This window comes from Bos grunniens, chromosome 19 (genome assembly GCF_055505025.1).
Source record: "Bos grunniens cultivar Pamir isolate PY7600 chromosome 19, Bosgru_T2T1.0, whole genome shotgun sequence".
In the NCBI taxonomy this organism is placed as follows: Eukaryota; Metazoa; Chordata; class Mammalia; order Artiodactyla; family Bovidae; genus Bos; species Bos grunniens.
Genome location: NC_141183.1, coordinates 21340776 through 21359634, shown reverse-complemented (window position 1 = coordinate 21359634; position 18859 = coordinate 21340776). Strand labels below are relative to the sequence as shown.

The 18859-nt window shown below is 52.6% G+C and overlaps 1 protein-coding gene across 6 annotated transcripts in view; it reads right to left on the bottom strand.

The window, feature by feature from the left end:
* The window catches only part of ACLY (ATP citrate lyase), a 46974-nt gene that overhangs the window by 19175 nt on the left and 8940 nt on the right, over positions 1-18859 (bottom strand). For 2 of the 6 annotated variants that reach the window (XM_086357700.1, XM_086357701.1), the window contains exons 6-18: positions 18578-18657; positions 17440-17570; positions 16548-16666; positions 15636-15772; positions 14891-14952; positions 12642-12759; positions 10504-10658; positions 9947-10037; positions 8910-8990; positions 5601-5742; positions 5152-5320; positions 3374-3478; positions 2309-2505 (exon numbers count right to left, since the gene is read on the bottom strand). In XM_086357700.1, coding sequence (XP_086213826.1) covers positions 2309-2505; positions 3374-3478; positions 5152-5320; positions 5601-5742; positions 8910-8990; positions 9947-10037; positions 10504-10658; positions 12642-12759; positions 14891-14952; positions 15636-15772; positions 16548-16666; positions 17440-17570; positions 18578-18657 — 1587 coding nt within the window. The remainder of the gene's footprint in view (positions 1-2308; positions 2506-3373; positions 3479-5151; positions 5321-5600; positions 5743-8909; positions 8991-9946; positions 10038-10503; positions 10659-12641; positions 12760-14890; positions 14953-15635; positions 15773-16547; positions 16667-17439; positions 17571-18577; positions 18658-18859) is intronic. The other 4 variants (XM_086357702.1, XM_086357703.1, XM_086357704.1 and 1 more) reach the window with 2 other exon arrangements.

Genomic DNA, 18859 nt, shown 5'->3' with positions numbered 1-18859 from the left:
TTCCAGGTGAGCTTCCCAAATCAGAGATCGAACCTGGGTCTCTGGCATTGTGGAATTCTCCAGGTGAGAGTACTGAAGTGGGCATCCACTCTCTTTTCCAGGTGAGCTTCCCAAATCAGAGATCGAACCTGGGTCTCTGGCATTGTGGAATTCTCCAGGTGAGAGTACTGAAGTGGACATCCACTCTCTTTTCCAGGTGAGCTTCCCAAATCAGAGATCGAACCTGGGTCTCTGGCATTGTGGAATTCTCCAGGTGAGAGTACTGAAGTGGACATCCACTCTCTTTTCCAGGTGAGCTTCCCAAATCAGAGATCGAACCTGGGTCTCTGGCATTGTGGAATTCTCCAGGTGAGAGTACTGAAGTGGGCATCCACTCTCTTTTCCAGGTGAGCTTCCCAAATCAGAGATCGAACCTGGGTCTCTGGCATTGTGGAATTCTCCAGGTGAGAGTACTGAAGTGGACATCCACTCTCTTTTCCAGGTGAGCTTCCCAAATCAGAGATCGAACCTGGGTCTCTGGCATTGTGGAATTCTCCAGGTGAGAGTACTGAAGTGGACATCCACTCTCTTTTCCAGGTGAGCTTCCCAAATCAGAGATCGAACCTGGGTCTCTGGCATTGTGGAATTCTCCAGGTGAGAGTACTGAAGTGGGCATCCACTCTCTTTTCCAGGTGAGCTTCCCAAATCAGAGATCGAACCTGGGTCTCTGGCATTGTGGAATTCTCCAGGTGAGAGTACTGAAGTGGGCATCCACTCTCTTTTCCAGGTGAGCTTCCCAAATCAGAGATCGAACCTGGGTCTCTGGCATTGTGGAATTCTCCAGGTGAGAGTACTGAAGTGGGCATCCACTCTCTTTTCCAGGTGAGCTTCCCAAATCAGAGATCGAACCTGGGTCTCTGGCATTGTGGAATTCTCCAGGTGAGAGTACTGAAGTGGGCATCCACTCTCTTTTCCAGGTGAGCTTCCCAAATCAGAGATCGAACCTGGGTCTCTGGCATTGTGGAATTCTCCAGGTGAGAGTACTGAAGTGGACATCCACTCTCTTTTCCAGGTGAGCTTCCCAAATCAGAGATCGAACCTGGGTCTCTGGCATTGTGGAATTCTCCAGGTGAGAGTACTGAAGTGGGCATCCACTCTCTTTTCCAGGTGAGCTTCCCAAATCAGAGATCGAACCTGGGTCTCTGGCATTGTGGAATTCTCCAGGTGAGAGTACTGAAGTGGGCATCCACTCTCTTTTCCAGGTGAGCTTCCCAAATCAGAGATCGAACCTGGGTCTCTGGCATTGTGGAATTCTCCAGGTGAGAGTACTGAAGTGGGCATCCACTCTCTTTTCCAGGTGAGCTTCCCAAATCAGAGATCGAACCTGGGTCTCTGGCATTGTGGAATTCTCCAGGTGAGAGTACTGAAGTGGGCATCCACTCTCTTTTCCAAGTGAGCTTCCCAAATCAGAGATCGAACCTGGGTCTCTGGCATTGTGGAATTCTCCAGGTGAGAGTACTGAAGTGGACATCCACTCTCTTTTCCAGGTGAGCTTCCCAAATCAGAGATCGAACCTGGGTCTCTGGCATTGTGGAATTCTCCAGGTGAGAGTACTGAAGTGGGCATCCACTCTCTTTTCCAGGTGAGCTTCCCAAATCAGAGATCGAACCTGGGTCTCTGGCATTGTGGAATTCTCCAGGTGAGAGTACTGAAGTGGGCATCCACTCTCTTTTCCAGGTGAGCTTCCCAAATCAGAGATCGAACCTGGGTCTCTGGCATTGTGGAATTCTCCAGGTGAGAGTACTGAAGTGGGCATCCACTCTCTTTTCCAGGTGAGCTTCCCAAATCAGAGATCGAACCTGGGTCTCTGGCATTGTGGAATTCTCCAGGTGAGAGTACTGAAGTGGGCATCCACTCTCTTTTCCAGGTGAGCTTCCCAAATCAGAGATCGAACCTGGGTCTCTGGCATTGTGGAATTCTCCAGGTGAGAGTACTGAAGTGGGCATCCACTCTCTTTTCCAGGTGAGCTTCCCAAATCAGAGATCGAACCTGGGTCTCTGGCATTGTGGAATTCTCCAGGTGAGAGTACTGAAGTGGACATCCACTCTCTTTTCCAGGTGAGCTTCCCAAATCAGAGATCGAACCTGGGTCTCTGGCATTGTGGAATTCTCCAGGTGAGAGTACTGAAGTGGACATCCACTCTCTTTTCCAGGTGAGCTTCCCAAATCAGAGATCGAACCTGGGTCTCTGGCATTGCAGGCAGATTCTTTACCATTTGAGCCACCATTGGCTATATCCCAACACAAAATAAAAAGTTAAAAAAGATCACCTGTCCCCACCAATGGCCACGCCCTCGTAGACGCCATCTGTGGTTCGAGAGATGATATTGTTGAGCTCGTTGGACATGCCGCCCGAACGTGAGACATAGGCCACACTGCCTGGGCGGTACAGCTTAGAGGCCAGGATGTTGTCCAGCATCCCGCCGGTGTTCCCGATCTTAAAGCACCCGGGCTTGATGCCACCAACCTGCCGGGGTGGAAACTTCGGTTAGGGAGGAGGACAGGCTGAGTGACCACAGAGCTCTGCTGAGTCACAGAGCCCAGATCACCCGCCCAGCCCACCCTGGCCAGCACCTGCATGTGTGGTTTCCTGCTGAGGAAGATTCTTCTCCCCATCAAGAGACATGGCACAGAAAAAAGGAGCCATGTGGTGGCTTATAACTGCAGATATAGATGTGCACACTCAGGGTTAAGTAACCTCTTTTGCTCCAAAAGGACAATGTCATCCAGTAAAGGTGTCTGATGCAAGCAGGTACTCTGCTCAAGATGACCCTCCACCTCCAAGACGAAAGGTCCCTGGCTTAGCTCAAAAATCTTAGCTTCAACCAAATTTTTAGTGTAACAGCTAAGTAAAAACAAATAGCAACAAAAAACATTCACAGGGCCATTTTTTGTTACACGAAGAAGCTTTGTGTCAAGAATAAGGCCCCTAGGTAGATTTCTCTTTGGTTCACAGTTGCAGGAATGAATAATCAAAGACCATGCTAGGGTTGTATGAAGACGGACAAACAAAAAAACAAAAAAAGCTTGTTATTCCCTTGAAACTATAAAGGGGATATTATCTGGGGAGACAGCCCTTTAAAAAATTAACTGGAAATGGACAGGGAATTCCCTGGTTGTTAGGACACAGGGCTCCCACTGCTGGGGCCGGGGAGCGATCGCTTGTTGGGGAAGTAGGCTCTCGCAGGCTGCAGGAGCAGTCAGAACAAGCAAGCAAAAACTGGCAATGGACAGACTGACTTTCAGCAGGTACTCTCAATCTTTTCAAACTAGACAGGAGACAGAAGAGTCAACGATGAGCTTTCTGAGAGCCTGGAAGCAGAAGGGACACTCACGGTGGCAGGTCCAATGATGGTCACTCCCTTCTGGTCTGCCTTCTTGATCAGCTTCCTCGTGAGCGCCTCAGGGATGCCTTCGGCTATGATGGCGATGGTCCGGATCTAGAGCACAGGGGACAGTTATCGTTTCACCACGTGAGACAACGAGGCGGCAACCTGTCCTGAACCCACCTCCCAGACCTCTCCCAGGAGTAAACATGACAATATGCACCTCCTTCTTCCCACCAGCCTCTGGTCACCCTCCCGCAAAAGAGAGACGCCTGAAACTGCTCTCCATTGGTCACCATCACAGTGAGTCCGTAACCAAGCAGAAGCAAAGGTTCCAGAAACCTTGCTGTAGTCAAAGCTGTTATATCCTCGCCCATCCAAAAACTGACATGACTCAGCCCCATCTGTCCAGGTGCCTGATTATAAGCCAGCTATAGGAATAAGCCACATGATAGAAACAAGCTGTTTCCACACCTGGACCAGAGAGTAGGCTAAGGGAAAAGCCAGAGCAGGTGGAATGGAGTGAGAAAGATCCCACACAAACCTTTTCTATAAAGGGTAAGACAGTGTTTGAGGGTTTGTTGGTCATACGGTCTCTGGGGGTAACTAGTGCATTTTGCCTTCGAAGCATAAAAGCTGCCATGGACAATGTGTAAATGAATGAACTTGTCTGTATTTCAATAAAACTTTATTTACAACAACAGGCAGGGGGCTGGGTTTGGCCCTTGGGCTGTAGTTCACTAATCTGTACTCCAGACTAGAAAAGCTGCTCATTTTTAACAGGAATGTTTTGTGGGTTTTTTTCGCTTCACCTAGATGTCAAAACAAGTTTATGTTTTCTAGTCATAAACTGAAATAAGTCAGTTCTGTATCAGACAATAATTTTGAACAGAAAAATGACTATCTTAATCTGTAAGAGCTCTTACAAATCAATAACAAAAAAGATAAACACCTTAATAGAGAAAAAAGAAGGGAGGCCACATCACATAATGCAAATGGCCAACACATATTTTCAAAAGCTCATTTTAGTTAATAATCAAAAATATGCAAATTAAATAGCATGCCTATCATTCTGTCATGTATATATGTTCTTTAAATCCAAGCATTCAGTGTTGGCCAGGGAGGCCTGGCATGCTATAGTCCACGGAGTCACAAAGAGTCGGACACGACTTAGCAACTGAACAACATCAACAGTGTTGGCAAGCAGGATGGATCAAAGGCTTTCAAAGCTGCACATTCTGGTGCAGCAGTGTGACTTCTAGACATTTACGTGGGGAAGCAATGAAGGATATATGCTCATCACAAGACTTGAAAAAGCAAAAATGGTAAATATTGATGTGGAAAGCATCACTGACAGAGATGGATTATAAAACAGATATGTTATTCCATTTGTTCAAATCCAGAAAAAGGTATGGATAAGGATGTACACAGAGTCAGCAACCGTGTTTCTGGGAAATTAATCTTGAAATATTTTTCCTCTTCTTACTTCTCGGCATTTTTTTCGACAACAAATGTGTAACAATCTTACAATAAAAATAATGCTTTTGATCCTGTTTTCAAAACCAGTCTCAGCACAGAGAGCAACTGGTAGGTACGGATGATCCTGGACTCTGCCAGCCCAGGTGAGCAGCCCGCCTACCCTCAGTGACCACGTTGCCTCCTGAAGATCAAGTCTCCCACCACTTTCACCCAAATCATTGGCCAGTCCCGAGTCCCAAGGCCTTTGTCCCCAGTGGACACCATTCAGGACTCGCCCGGCCTCCCACCCCCAGGGTGCAGTGAGCTACCTGAGCGTAATTCATGGTCTCCATGGTGCTGTCGTAGGCTGAGCGCAGGGAGGCAAAGTTGATTAGCACGTCTACCTCTGGGTGCTTCTTCATGGCATCAGCCATGTTCTTGAAGACGGGGATCAGGATCTCCTTGTGACCCCAGTAAAACTTCTGTTTGTGGTCCCCACTGTGAGAAAGGCAGAGGAGGGCTGAGGACATGGTCAACCTGCAGGGGCTCAGGAGGGCCTTCACCCAGAGGATAAAAAGGCAGGGTCACCGTCTTCAAAGAGTTTAGTTTATGGGAAAGAGATCCCCCAGAAACATCAACCGCCCCCATCTGAGATGGGCAGACACCTCCCCAGCAAGGGGGGATAAGCCAAGGCCCCCCAGCTGTGTTGCTGTCAGAGGAAATGCGATGAGGACCTCCACTTGGTGGCTGCATCCAGCCTCCCCGCGGAGTGACTCACGTGAATGGGTAGACCATGGCAGCCACCGAGGGCTCGTCTCGGGAGCAGACGTAGTCGAAGTCCAGCATGCCCTGCACAGCCCGGGTCTGCATGCCCCACACGATGGCCTTGGTGTGGCGGCTGAAGAGGGTGGCGCTCTTTCCTGGTGGGCAGAGACACTGCGAGTGCACCCAGTACACACACCCCTAGGGGCTACCTGCCAGACCCCTCCTCGCCCCAGGTCCAGGGAGAGTGACTCAACAGAACTGCAAAGGAAGGCAAGAGGATGGAACTCGGACAAACTGGGGGACGATGCACCTGGATTTGTTCTGCAAAGAGGTAGCAGAGAGTGAGAAAAGAGCAGAGAGGTCCTGCCTGGCTGGCCAAGAGCTCAACGGTGAATAGACAGCAGAATTCCTACAGGAAAGGTATATGTATGCAAATGAGGGCTTGATCAATTTTTTTTTTTTTGGCTGCGCTAGGTCTTCATTGCTGAGTGCAGGCTTTCCCTAGTTGTGAGAGCTACTCTTGGTTGTGGTGCATGGGCTTCTCATTGTGATAGTTTCCCTTGTCGTGGCGCACAGGCTCTAGGGCACAGGTTCAGCAGTTGCCACGCGTGGGCTTAGCTGCCTCGTGGCATGTAGAATCTTAGTTCTTGGCCCAGGGATCCCCTGCACTGGCAGGCAGATTCTTAACCACTGGACCATCAGGGAAGTCCTGATCAATTATTTTTAAAGTCATCTGAAAAAAAAAAGTTAAGTTCTCCCAATCAGAGTGACTGAAAGACATGTTTTTTTCTAACTTTGGTGTGGGGGCAAGGGAGGTGGGGGTGGCGGGAGGCGCGGCCATGCTGCTCAGCATGAAGGATCTTAGTTCCTTGTCCAGGTATTGAATCTGTGCTCCCTGTAGTGGAAGCATGGAGTCTTAACCACAGAACCACCAGAGAAGTCCTGCAGACTTTTTATTTTTTAATTGAAGCATAGCTGATTTACAATGTTGTATTAATTTCTGCTGTATAGCAAAGTGACACAAATATATATATACACACACACACACACACACAAGTACATATATATCTCACAGGACACTGAATATAGTTCCCTGTGCTATACGCCAGGACCTTGTTGTTCACTATAAGACTTCAAACAGATCCCCAACAATCCTTACCACCTGTGACCTTGGACATAAGACAGCTCATGTCAGGATTTAAACCTCTTGATTCTAGGTCAGTGCAGGTGCAAGAAAGAGGTTTGTTGTAGGCTTATCTCATCGACCTTCCACCTGACCTTCTCCCCACAGCCTCCTCCCAGGTGGCTCTTTCCTGCTCCTGGAGGGGTCACCAGAGGGTAGGAAAGGGCAGAGGGGATTGGGAGCTGGCAGTCACCTAGAGCAGTCAACTGACCCTCCGACTCTCAGCTGGAGGAAAGTAGCCCTCAGGGGAGGTTCTCAGCTGTCCCTCCAGAAACATAATGCAGAAAGCTCAGGGGCATTTAGTATTAATTAACCTGCGGTACTATCACTGGCTTGGCTAACCAAGTTCAAGGTCTGATTATTTTAAGATGAAGCTTCCCTAGTGGTTCAGTGGTTAAGAATCTGCCTTGCAATGCAGGGAACACAGGTTTGATCCCTGGTCAGAGAACTAAGATCCCACATGCAGAGGAGCAATAAGCCCGAACGCCACACCAGAGCCCACGCACCACAACAAAAGATATCGCCTGTCACAAGGAAGATCCCAGGTGCCACAACTGGGACCTGATACAGCTGAATAATTTTTTCTTTTTTAATGAAATTTAGAGATCACTTTCCCCAGGCATGGAGGATTCACATCTCCATGCAGGCTATCCTCTTCCATCACAGCCGTAAGCTTCTCATGACAGAAGGCTCCTAATGGTGCCAACACCCAGGATTTACGGTGCCCTGGATCCATCTGGGTTCAGTGAGACATGAGATCACAGAACAAGTGAGGCCACTTCGTCCAGTTCCCTCACTTTCCAATTCCTGCAAACTGAAGCCCAGAGATGCCAAATGACGGAAACTGTAGGTCATCTAGCATCAAAGTCAGGGTTACACAAACACGACCTTGAGATGTAGCTCAACTGTGCAAGTGAGGAGGGACATAAGCCAGCACTGCCCCACCCAGCTCCCCATTCCGGGGGATCCCAGGACAAGGTCTGGAATCTGTACCAACCCACACGCACTCCTAGCTTGAAAAGGGCAGAACTGGAGTGCTCAGCACACAGAGAAGACAAGCTGAAGGTGGCGACCCTCAGCCTGCTAGAAGCACAGAGGCCCCAGAGAGAACCTGTGCTTTGGGGCTAAGCCCCCACGAGGCTCCTCCACTGGCTCTGCTGTCCTGGGCCAATCTGCCCCCACTTCCTGCCCTCCTTTCCCACATAGCTCAGGACTGACAGCAAGACCAAAGCCATTTCTCCCTCCACCCCCACCCCCATCCCGGCCAAGAGCCCTCATTGAGAGTCTGTTCAGGGCTCAGCCTCAGGTCTGGTTTTCTACGTAAACAACGAATGTTGCCAGAGGCTGGGAGGAAGGGCTACTTGACCTCGCCTAGTTACCCCTTTCCTCCTCTTAGCAAGGAGTCACAGGTCATCCTTAAGAGACTACCATGCCCCGGATTTTCCACAGCTGTGAGTATCAAAAAGTTAAATGGAAGACCTGACACTTCGAACTGATGCATCTATCCACCTCAGTGAACCTAGTCACGTGTGCACGCGAGCGTGAGCACACACAGATCCTATCCCTGCTAAACAGTGACCTTACACACACACAAAGCCCAGTCCAGATTAACTGTGCACCCTTCCGGGTCTCTCTCTCTCCTCCATCCTGTCTTCCTCCCAAATCCCAGAGAAATCTGAACCTGTCCCAGGTGCTGGGAGCTCTGGGATGCAGTCGGCAGTGGTGAGACTGAGGTGGGAAAAGAAAATGAAGCCGTCACGGGATGCAGAGAATCAGGTGGTCAGCGGCTCCCCTCCTGGCCCGCTGGCTCCGCCAAGCCCCCTTCAGTTTCCATGGCTTCCTCCTGGGCTCCACTCCCCTCTCTGAGGCCGTGGGCCTGGCTCCTGCCCCTCCTGCACTGTCCACTCCCCACCACGTATGAGCTGGTGACAACCCCCATGGCAAGGAAAGCAGGGGCGTGAAATAAAGCAGGGGTGGGAAGGGAGGGGGCAAAGACCAGGACTTGGGGCAGGCTACACCGAGGCAGGGACAGAGAAGATACCAGACAACACTGCAACCCACCAGGGACGGGGAGACAGAAGCACAGAGTAAAGACTGTAACCCACTAGAAAGCCACACGCGGAGCTGGGGGCATCCTACCTTGCAGGGGTCTTGGACTTGGGACTGAATCTGTCAAAGAAAATGACCAAGGCGACTGAGTGACCCGTTGATGGCTGGAGGCTTTGGAGGGAGAGGGTGGGAACAGGAAGGGGTTGGTGGACGAGCCTCGCCAGGCTGCCACCCTCACCATCTCTAGTCTGTTCACAACAGACAGGGGCCCGGCCAACAGGAGGGCCCCGATCAGCAGAGTGGAGCCAAGAAGGGGCGGAGGTCCAGGGCGTAGAGAGAGGAGCGAAAGCACCGAGGCTCAGAGGGTGCATTGGACACCAAAGGCCCAGGGTCTCTGGATGGACAGCTGGCCCAGGCCCGCCCTCCTAATCCTGTGTTGTCCCCGGGAAGCAGGGGACATCAATGAGATGATGAGGCTGAGAAGATGGACCTGACACTGTGCTGGGGACAAAGCAGCCGTTTTGAGGACTTCCAATTCTGAGAGCCCGGAGCCAGCGCCACTACTCCACAAAACGCCTCAAGCACACTCTGTCCACCCCAGGAGGAGACCCGGGGTAACTGACATGGGCTACCTAGTCCTGGTGGCAAGGGCTGGCTGGCAGAGATCAGGTCTCTGATGAATCAGAGGAGGGAGAGACGAGCGGGCAAACCAGATGGGAGGGCAGACAACGTGTGGCCTTGCGGTACGCTCCCAGGAAGGTGAGACCCAGGATGGTGGGGGCGGGCACAAGAGTCTTCTGCCATCCTGAGCTTTGGGCTCGTGCTGTCTGCTCAGGGGGAGGGCCTGAGGGACCTTCCCCCAACCTGGTACTCCTGTAACTCCGTCTCCTCCGCAGCCCACCAGCCCAGATCACACACCCCGTGGGAGGGGGCAGAGAAGACAACTGAGGAGTGGAGTGACCCCACTTGCAGAGAAGGCTCCGGCCACCACGTCTCCGTGTCCCATTCCCATCCCACATCCCACGTGCCACGCCCACAGCGAAGCCCAAACTGCTTCCGTCCACCTCTGCTGGCCCAGCGGGGTCTCAGAAAGGATCAGAGGGTTCTAAACCCACATTGGGAGTTACCTTGGAGCATGGCAGGCTTGGCCTTCTTGGCAGGGGCCACCTCATCAGTTCTGGACTCAGAAAACGATGCCGTCCTGCTGGGGGCTGGAGTCTGGGGGGACAAGGGGGAGAAAGTAAGGGTCACAGAGAATAGCTGGGAAAAAAGCCAATGGTCCTTAAGGCCCCAGAGAACTCAGGTAATAAGAACTACACACAGCTCTGTTCTCCACAAGATGCTTTCAAAAGTACTATGCTAATAACCCTCTGAGATAGGAATCAGTAATGTCCCCAAGCTATAGACAAGCAAACTGAGGTTCTTGGTGATAACTGCCGGGGTCCCTCCCTCCGCAGGATTTGAACTCGGGTCTAATTTAAAAATCCCCTATCTTTCCACACCACCACCTTGACTAGGGCAGGAAAAAAACCAGCAGAGATACAGAAACTAACCACATACAGCCTTCTCCCTGTACCTCCCCAAGGTCCCCAAAAGGTGGGGACTGGGCCCCGGATGGGATGGGGTATGAGGGGCGACAAAGATGACTCTGCGGGCTTTGCAGCAGAGGAAGACTGGAACCTACTGAAGTACTCCCGCTGGCGTTGAGGAGGAAGTTTGCGGTGTGGGCCGCTGTGGGCGGCTGATTGGGGATGGGCCGATGGCCCAGGGCCATGCCCACGATGGCCGTCATGTGAGTCTCGGTGCCGAAGACATGGATGGGGATCCCAGTGGTCTTCCCTGTGAGGAAGGAAAAGCACTCATCACTTGAGTCTCCTAAGAAGTGCCCGTGGCCGCAGGACTCTGCCAAGGACCCTTCTGAGCCCTGGCCGTGTCTGGCACTTTCTGTGCAAGCCCGATTATCCCAGGACAAGTTGGTGGTCATTTTCTTCACCACTAAACAAATCTCTGTAAAGACTACCTGCCAGCAAGAGCATGAAATGGCTTTATGGACACCCTCCAATGACCACAGCATCGTGAGAGCCTGCCCTCCTCCTCCACCCCTGTCGCCTGTGGCCACCGCACCACAGCCCTCCAGGCCCAGCCTCTGTTCCTGAACACCTGGGCTCCTCTCCTCTCCCCAGGGCTCTGCCCTGCTCCTTCCTCCGCACGGAGCTGTCACCTGGCTGTCACTCAGCTCAGCTGAAGTGTCACCTTCTGAGAAAGGCCCTCCCTGACCTGACAGCCGTTCCCCTCCACGCCGCCCTGCCTGGAGATCCCTGGTAGACAGCATCATGTTCCAGCCGCTGTTTACTTGTCTTAATGTCCCCAGAGTTTAAGGCCCCAGGAGTGACTGGGTGGCATTCACTAAGCTGTGAGCCCAGAGCAGGTCTTCAGTTTTAGGTGAGAATTAGGACTTGAGACCACTGTAAGTGATCCAGGTGGCTGTAATATTTGCCATGGATCCCAGATTTGGGAAAACGGGAAGGCGGAAAGGTCCAGTCTCTCAGTCAGAGGGCCCGCTCACTGAGCAGGAGCGGCCAACATCTCCTCCCCTCTGTCTTGTCACCTGCCCCTCAACCCCCGCCCTATCCCCCTCCCTCTCCCCACACCTCACCCCTACCCTCACCCCACCCCTCATCCCCACCCCCACCCCCCACCCCTCACAAAACTGCTCTTGGCACCAGGGCTGCGCTTCACTCAAGACCAAAGTCCACTGGTTCGATCAGGTCGGTTCAGAGAGACCTAATCTTAGTCCTCACTGATGAGACGTGGTACCCCAGTTCTTGAAAGCCCTGAGTCTGAGGTCTCTGGAGCCTGCAGGAGGCACCCAAAATGGAGAAGGAAGAAAGGAAACCAAAATGGACCCACGCCCTCGCTTCCCTCAGCTCAGAGAGGGGGCAACTCCTTCCTGTTCTACAATCTATTGGACCCCCACCTCCATCCAGGCCTGGATACTGACCCGTCTCCCTCCCCTCACCCCTCAGTCTGGGCCACCGCTCTGTCCTGGAGCTGCCACAGCCTCCTGGGTGGTCTCCTTGCTTCAAGCTGGCTGCCCTGGAGGCCTTATCTCCACCTGGCAGCCTAACTAGCCCTCAACTCCAAGTCAAATGGTGTTGCACCTCTACTCAAGTCTTCCAGCAGCTGCCAGGGTCACAGCCAAGCGCCCACGGGACCTATACTAGCCCTGTATGCTTCTCCCTCGGCCTCTCTGCCTCCAACCTCCACCCCAGGCTCCTCAGTTGGTCCCACCTCAAGGCCTCGGGACCTGCCCTTTCATTTGCAGACAGCCACCACCAACTGCTCCCTCTCCTCCTCAGATTTCTGCTCAAATGCCACCTCTTTGGCCAAGCGCTCTGACTGCCTCATTTAAAATGGCCCTGTCCCCTCCCACAGAGGCCACCCCTTCCCCAAGTGGTCCTGCCTCGTACCTGAGGCTGCAGCCACTGTCCTCGATGGCACGAGGGCCTGCTGCCTGTCAGCTGTCGCGTGTGGCCGTGACCCCAGAGCTCGGCACAGCGCCGGGCGTGGAGCAGGCCTTCCACAGGCAACTGCTGAATGAACAGCTGAATAAACTGCTTTCCTGCCCATCCTGAATTTAGGTTTCGGTCAGGTGCCGTGTGTTAGAGGGCATAGAAATGCAGCGGAAGCTGGCTGTAGCTCCAGGGAGTGAGGTGGGTGGTGGGAGAAGCATGGAGACGTTAGAAGACTGACTTGCTCAGGAAATCCCGAGGAGGCAAGACGCTCAGGGTGGGAGGGACAGAAAACATCCCCCCATCTTACCGACTTCTCCCATGACCCGTAAGCCCTCCTGATAGTTGGGGCCACCTCTTCGGACAAAGATCGTGACCTCGTGCTCCTTCAGGGGACCCTGGTAATCTCGAATTGCTCTCACGATGCCCTGGAAGGACCAAGGGACAACACTCAAGTGCTTAGAAAGAAGGCAGCAAGAAAGCAAGCGCTTACAACCATGGGAAACAAATGTCCCAGGGCTGCGGGGAGTTTCCTGGTGGTCCAGTTGTTAGGACTCAGCGCTTTCACTGCCAGGGCCCCAGGTTCAGTCCCCGGTCAGGGAACTGAGACTCCATTAGCTGTGCTATACAACCCAAAATAAAAAAACCCAGGGCTGCTTCTCATGAAGCACAGAAAGACCCTGCCAGTCAAGAATTCCATGAGTAAACTGGACTACCGCAACCAACCCCAAGGCCCAGGACTGGTGACCACTGGTGATGGTGCTGAGGTGAGAACATGGGGTACCCGGGGTGACACCCCTCAGTGCACGGGGTATTGGGCCGCCAACGTTGCTGTTGTTCAGTCACTAAGTCGTGTCCAACTCTTTGTGATCGCATGAGCTACAGCACGCCAAGCTTCCCTGTCCTTCACTATCTCCGGGAATTTGCTCACATTCATGTCTACTGAGTCAGTGATGCTATTACCATCTCATCCTCTATCGCCCCCTTCTCCTCCTGCCCTCGATCTTTCCCAGAATCAGGGATGAGTCGGCTCTTTGCATCAGGTGACCAGAGTATTGCCAGTATTGAGTACTGGTTCTCAGATGCCAGTGGGGCTTTGCTGGTCTCTCACCCCATCTACAGCTGTTGTTTTCTTAACAACAGCTGTTGTTTTCTTAAAACTGTAATTTTGGGGGAAGCTGTACACCAAGATCCTATGCATGAGCTGTTGGGGTTATCAGGACAAAGTCTATTTCACTGGCAAAGTTCTACAAAAGCTTCTCCAAGTGACTTGGGAACAGCTGTTGCAATGGGTATAACTTTGGAAACGTGGGCACATGCACAGCTGTGGACCAGTTGTGTCTGAGCAGATGGGGGCAAGCTTATGGAGCCTAAATTCCATCATTCGTGGCATTTCACGGCGAAGCTGTGGACCAGTTTTGTCTGAGCAGATGGGGGCAAGCTTATGGAGTCTAAATTCCATCATTCGTGGCGTTTCACGGCGAAGCTCTACCCACGGTGCCTGCTCCAGACATAATCGCCCTTATCACTGGTGCTGCCTTTATGACAGGACTGCTTGGAAGTTAAAACAAAGCTGCCGAGATCCACCTGTGTCAGATCTATTTGTTGAATCAGGTCCAATTAGGGACCTGTTTTAGGTAAGACTGGCAAGGCCTTGTCCTCTACTCCTTGATAGCTCAGACTTCCAAGACTGACATTTATTTACGCATTCTTCTTTTTTTAAATAACATATACTTCTGATTTTTTTTTGCTTTGCCAGGTCTTAGTTGAGGCACATGGGATCTTTGATCTTCATTATTGCAGCATGGGGGATCTAGTTCCCCAACCAGGGATCGATCCCGGGCTCCTTGCCTTGGGAGGATGTAGTTGTAAGCCACTGGACTGCCAGGGAAGTCTCAATCTACATGTTATTCTCCAAGTTTATGTGGAACTACCAGATGGCCGACGTTCTTTTGAACAGCTGCCCTGAGCATCTGACAGTAGGGGATAATAAGTGGCCTCCTGAGGCAGCCACCCTGAAGGGGAGGAGTCTGGAGACACGTGAGCTCTCATTCTTACTGGCAGTCACACTTTCTTTAAACTGGTGCCCATGGCCCTGACCTATGTACAGAGACCCAGGATGACTAGCCTCCAACTAGATAAGCAGAAGCCCTGCACCCCAGCGCATCAAACACTTCATTATGCCAACCTTTTGGAGAGGGGGCAGATGACTGGGAGACAAAACACCAGGAGGTGCAGAGAACCCAGTCTTACAACAGAAGGTTGGAAACGGGGTCAATCAAGCCAGTTCTTTAAGAACTGAAACAGGAAAGGCAGAAATTCACCTTCTCCCCACATTGTAGATGGCAGAATCACGGCTCAGAGAGGATCAGCTGCTTGTCCAGAGAGACACACAACTTCAGAGAGATCCATCCCAGAGTCTTCTGCATCCCTAGGTCAAGACCACCCCCACTCTGGCCTGGGTATCTCATGGGGATCTGCTTCTGTCCCAAATCTTCTTACAGAAACTTCCCTTCCCTGCTTCCCCCCAACCAACCACGTTCCCCTGCAGCTGGTTACCTTGAATGTGGCAGCCACGTTGGTGAAGTTTGCGATGCTGCCTCCGATGATGAGGATCTTGCCTGGATTTGGAGCAAGAGAGAAGTCAAAAAAGGGTTAGAAAGGGAGACTTAGGCATCATATCAGAAATCCAACTGAGGTCCCCCAATTGTTAGGAGATACCAGTGCAGAGGTGGGGAGCAAGCTGGTCTCTCCTGACTTAGTTTCATCAGCTCAACCCTCCCTTACCTACGCCACGGAGCAGGTAGTCAATCCAAACCCACAGAATCTCTGCATCGTTCCTAGCTGGCATCGAGAAACCTAGCATGGTTTCTGGACACCCTGGTGGGATTCTCTGTCTGGCTCATGAGAAGAGGAATCAGTATCTGTAGTCCCAAAACACAGCACAAGTGGTAAAGGGAAATTGGGAACCACACAGCCTGAATAATAAAGGTGTAAGCAGGCCATGAAGAACTGAACTTATAGCAGTCAGCAAAAGCATGCCGCCACCACTACCTCTGCTGCCACCTCCCTCGCACCTGCTCATAGGACTTCATGTATCCACCCCTTCCTCACCTGCTTGGAGCCCCTGGAATGACAGGTGCTGTCACTACCTGCTGCAAAGTCAGGGCAACCTCGGTCCAGAAGTTAAACGATGAGCCCCAGGTTTCAAAGGACCGGGACAACCTCATGCCTCCCACCCAAGCCAAAGCTCTTTCCACCCCAGGACACTGGGCCATGCCAAGGAAGAGCCCGTATGTCTCACCATCTGGGTGCTTCTCGCGGGTCATAAGGGAGAGGATCGTCTTGGCGTAGTCATAGGTCTGCTGCTCGCTGGGGGCGCCCGAGTACTCCCCGTAGTTTGCCAGCTCATTGACACCCCCCAGGTCACAGATGGTGTCACTGCCAGGGAGATAGGGAAGTCAGTGCTGGCAAAAGGCAGCAGCCTGGTGCCTGGGGGGGCCACACAGAAACCCCTGAAGCCTTGAGACCAGGCCACCTCTAGAAGCGACCTCTCGGCCCTCAGACCCTCAAGCCCCTCACCAGTCATACCTGAAGGTTAACTGTGCTGCATCAGACCCTCCTAGGGGAGCACCCTGCCAGCCCTACACGACATCTCTATGAAGTGTGAAAATATAACTACTGCTGTTGTTTAGGCACTAAGTCGTGTCCGACTCTTTGCGACCTCATGGACTATAGCCCGCCAGGCTCCTCTGTCTACAGGATTTTCCGGCCAAGAATACTGGAGTAGGTATCCATTCCCTTCTCCACGGGATTTTTCTTGACCCAGGGATCAACGAGTCTCCTGCATTGCAGGCAGATTCTTTACCGATGAGCCACCAGGGAAGCCTGTGACTATTGACACAGGTGCTAAAACAGCTGGAAGGACACACACCGTGGTGACACACTAGGGCAAGGGGTGGGGACACGGCCTGGTTCACTTCCCTTATCTGCGGCACCTTTGCACGGAGCACATTATTACTAATGGTAAGAGTCAAAACTAAAAATTTAATTTTGAAGCAAAGAAGACAGTTTTGGAGACAACATGGGTAGGCGTTTCCGGAATGCCCCGAGAGTTCCTGTTCTGTACCGGAGAGGGGGGTCAAGCTGATTCAGGCCACATGTGGGAAGCCCGTGGGGGACCGACCGTCAGCCCCTCAGCAGCCCCTTTGGTCACCTGTACACGACAGAGGCACCCCCTCCGGCCACCATGGTCCAGATTCTCCCCTTGGGATTCAGTAAAGTCAGCTTCAAGCTTGCCCCACTTTTGGCGTCCAGATCTGCGATGTAGGCTTCCTGGGGACCAGAGAGCAACAGGTGGGCCCTGGGGGCACCCCCTTCACCAGGCTGCAGACCCCAGGCCCCCTCCCTTTCCCCTGGAGCAGTAGGAAAAGGGCCTCTGTTGTTCTCACAGGGTCAGGAAGAAGGGTTTGTGTGGGGCCTCATGGGCCTGGGACAAAATGGGATGCTGTCTGTAAGCACCAAAACCATCTACAGCCAGTCACCGCCTGGAAACAAACTTTCCAACGGCTTTCCCTCTCATTTTAAGTCCTGCTAAGTCACTTGCTTCTACCCTGGCCCCACCCCCAGCATCTCCCTGCCTAACTCATTAGGTGCCACCCTCCCTCAGCCGGCCAGGCCCCATCCGTTCCTCCAGCCCAGACTCTTCCCCTAGCCTAGGTTCTGTCACACACGCCTGATCCTGCTGTGAGGACCTCTCAGAAGATGGGGTGGGAAGCAGCAATTAAAATTCTCAGCAAGTGGCCAAGACAACTATCTAACGACAAGATCAGGGGGAGCCACTCGGAATTACTGAGAAACAACAAATCAAGTTACGAGCCCAGGGAGGTTGATTGAGAGAGGAGTCTAAAAGGATTTCTGGCCAGGATTCAGAGGCTTGGCTCTCTCCCACCCCCACCTCCTTTGGGGTTTTAAGAAAATTAAATGGCTCGACCTTCCTTTCCTGCCAAATATATAGCTCACAAGGGGGTGGGGGGAATGCTCATCTGAGATTAGTCACCCCGGCCGGGCCCCCCTCACTCTCAGTCTCCTCCCCACAGCAGCCTTACCTCTGGGTAAGCCTCCCGTCCGAAGGGGGGTGGGAACTCTATGTCACCCCACTTCACTTTGCAGATGTAGTCGGCAGTGGCATCCACCTTGGCGGCCAAGTCAAGGACGTAGACACCATCTTTGGTCACGACTTTAAGAAAAGAAGAGGCGATCGGACATGGGTCTCAGCAGAGGCGACCGTCCACCTCCAACCCCCTCCAGGCTTTCCCACACCCACCCCCGTGAGGCCCCCAGGCCTCACGACTCTCCAGCTCAACAAGAAACCAGATTGGTTCTTATGGAGACACAGCTTTTCCCTCATTCAAGGAAAAACAAATTCTACAAGACCATCCCCACTCCCTGATCTGTAGGTACTAGGGCAGAACCCTGTTTTAGCTGCCATGGCAATTTTAAAACATTACCCATTCACCCATCCACAACTCTGCTATTTAAAAACAAAAAGAGTGTTTCAAGCACAACGTCTAAGGCCCCTGGGTGGGCACCCCAGGGTCTCTTAGGGTCCAGAGAGAAGTGGGAAGAAGGGGAGCTGTGGGTGCACCGGGCCCCCCACCAGCAGAATTCATTTATTGCTGCCTCGCTGGAGTCCACTTCCCTTTACCCAGGGCCACTGAGCTAATTTAGTTAGCACAGAGCCATCTGGTCCATGAGAGGGGCTACATCCCCCAGCTGGAATCTGAATCAGGAGTCTGACCTCAGAAGCTCTGGCCAGAGCCAGCCCACACCACCTGCCTCTTGCAAACCCGAGAGCCTTCGCCAAGGTGTTTCCAACTGTGGCGGGTCAATGATTGACTAACTCCTGGAGCGGGTGGAGGGGAAGGGGGCCTCTGAGGCACCAAGAGGAAGGGAGGGCCTGACTGGTCAGGCAGACACAGCGGCAGCCCAGCTCCCGGGAGAACAGCCTGATCTACTGGCGGGAAGAGCCACAGAGCAGAATCAAACCATAACCAGGACTTCCCCATCACAGAAGAAATTGGAGTTGGTGAAACAGAAGGATGATCATGGCCTCCTGAGAGCTCAGAAACAGGAGCCTGGGGAATCCCTCTGCCCCTACACACCTGTCTGCACTGCCCTCTGCAAGCGGGGGTGTGGTGCCCTCTGCAAGTGGGGGTGTGGGCCCACCCCAGCAGAGATAGTTACCAAGGGGGTTGATCTCGAGGTAGGTGAAGTACAGATCCTCATAGAAATTGAAGAGGCCGGAGATAAAGCTGGCCAGAATTCTAGAGGGGGAGGCAGAGAGGGACTGTCAGTCCACGAGGGAGCAGACTCAGCAGCATCTCTCACTGCTATTGACAGCTCCACTCCCCAGCAACCGCTCTGCTGACCCTCCCTCTGCTCGCCAAACCCTGCTCCCCGGATGTCACTCTTCAGCCACTGAGGCGGAAAGAGGTTGTCAGGCATGGAGCAGGAGGGGGGCCCACA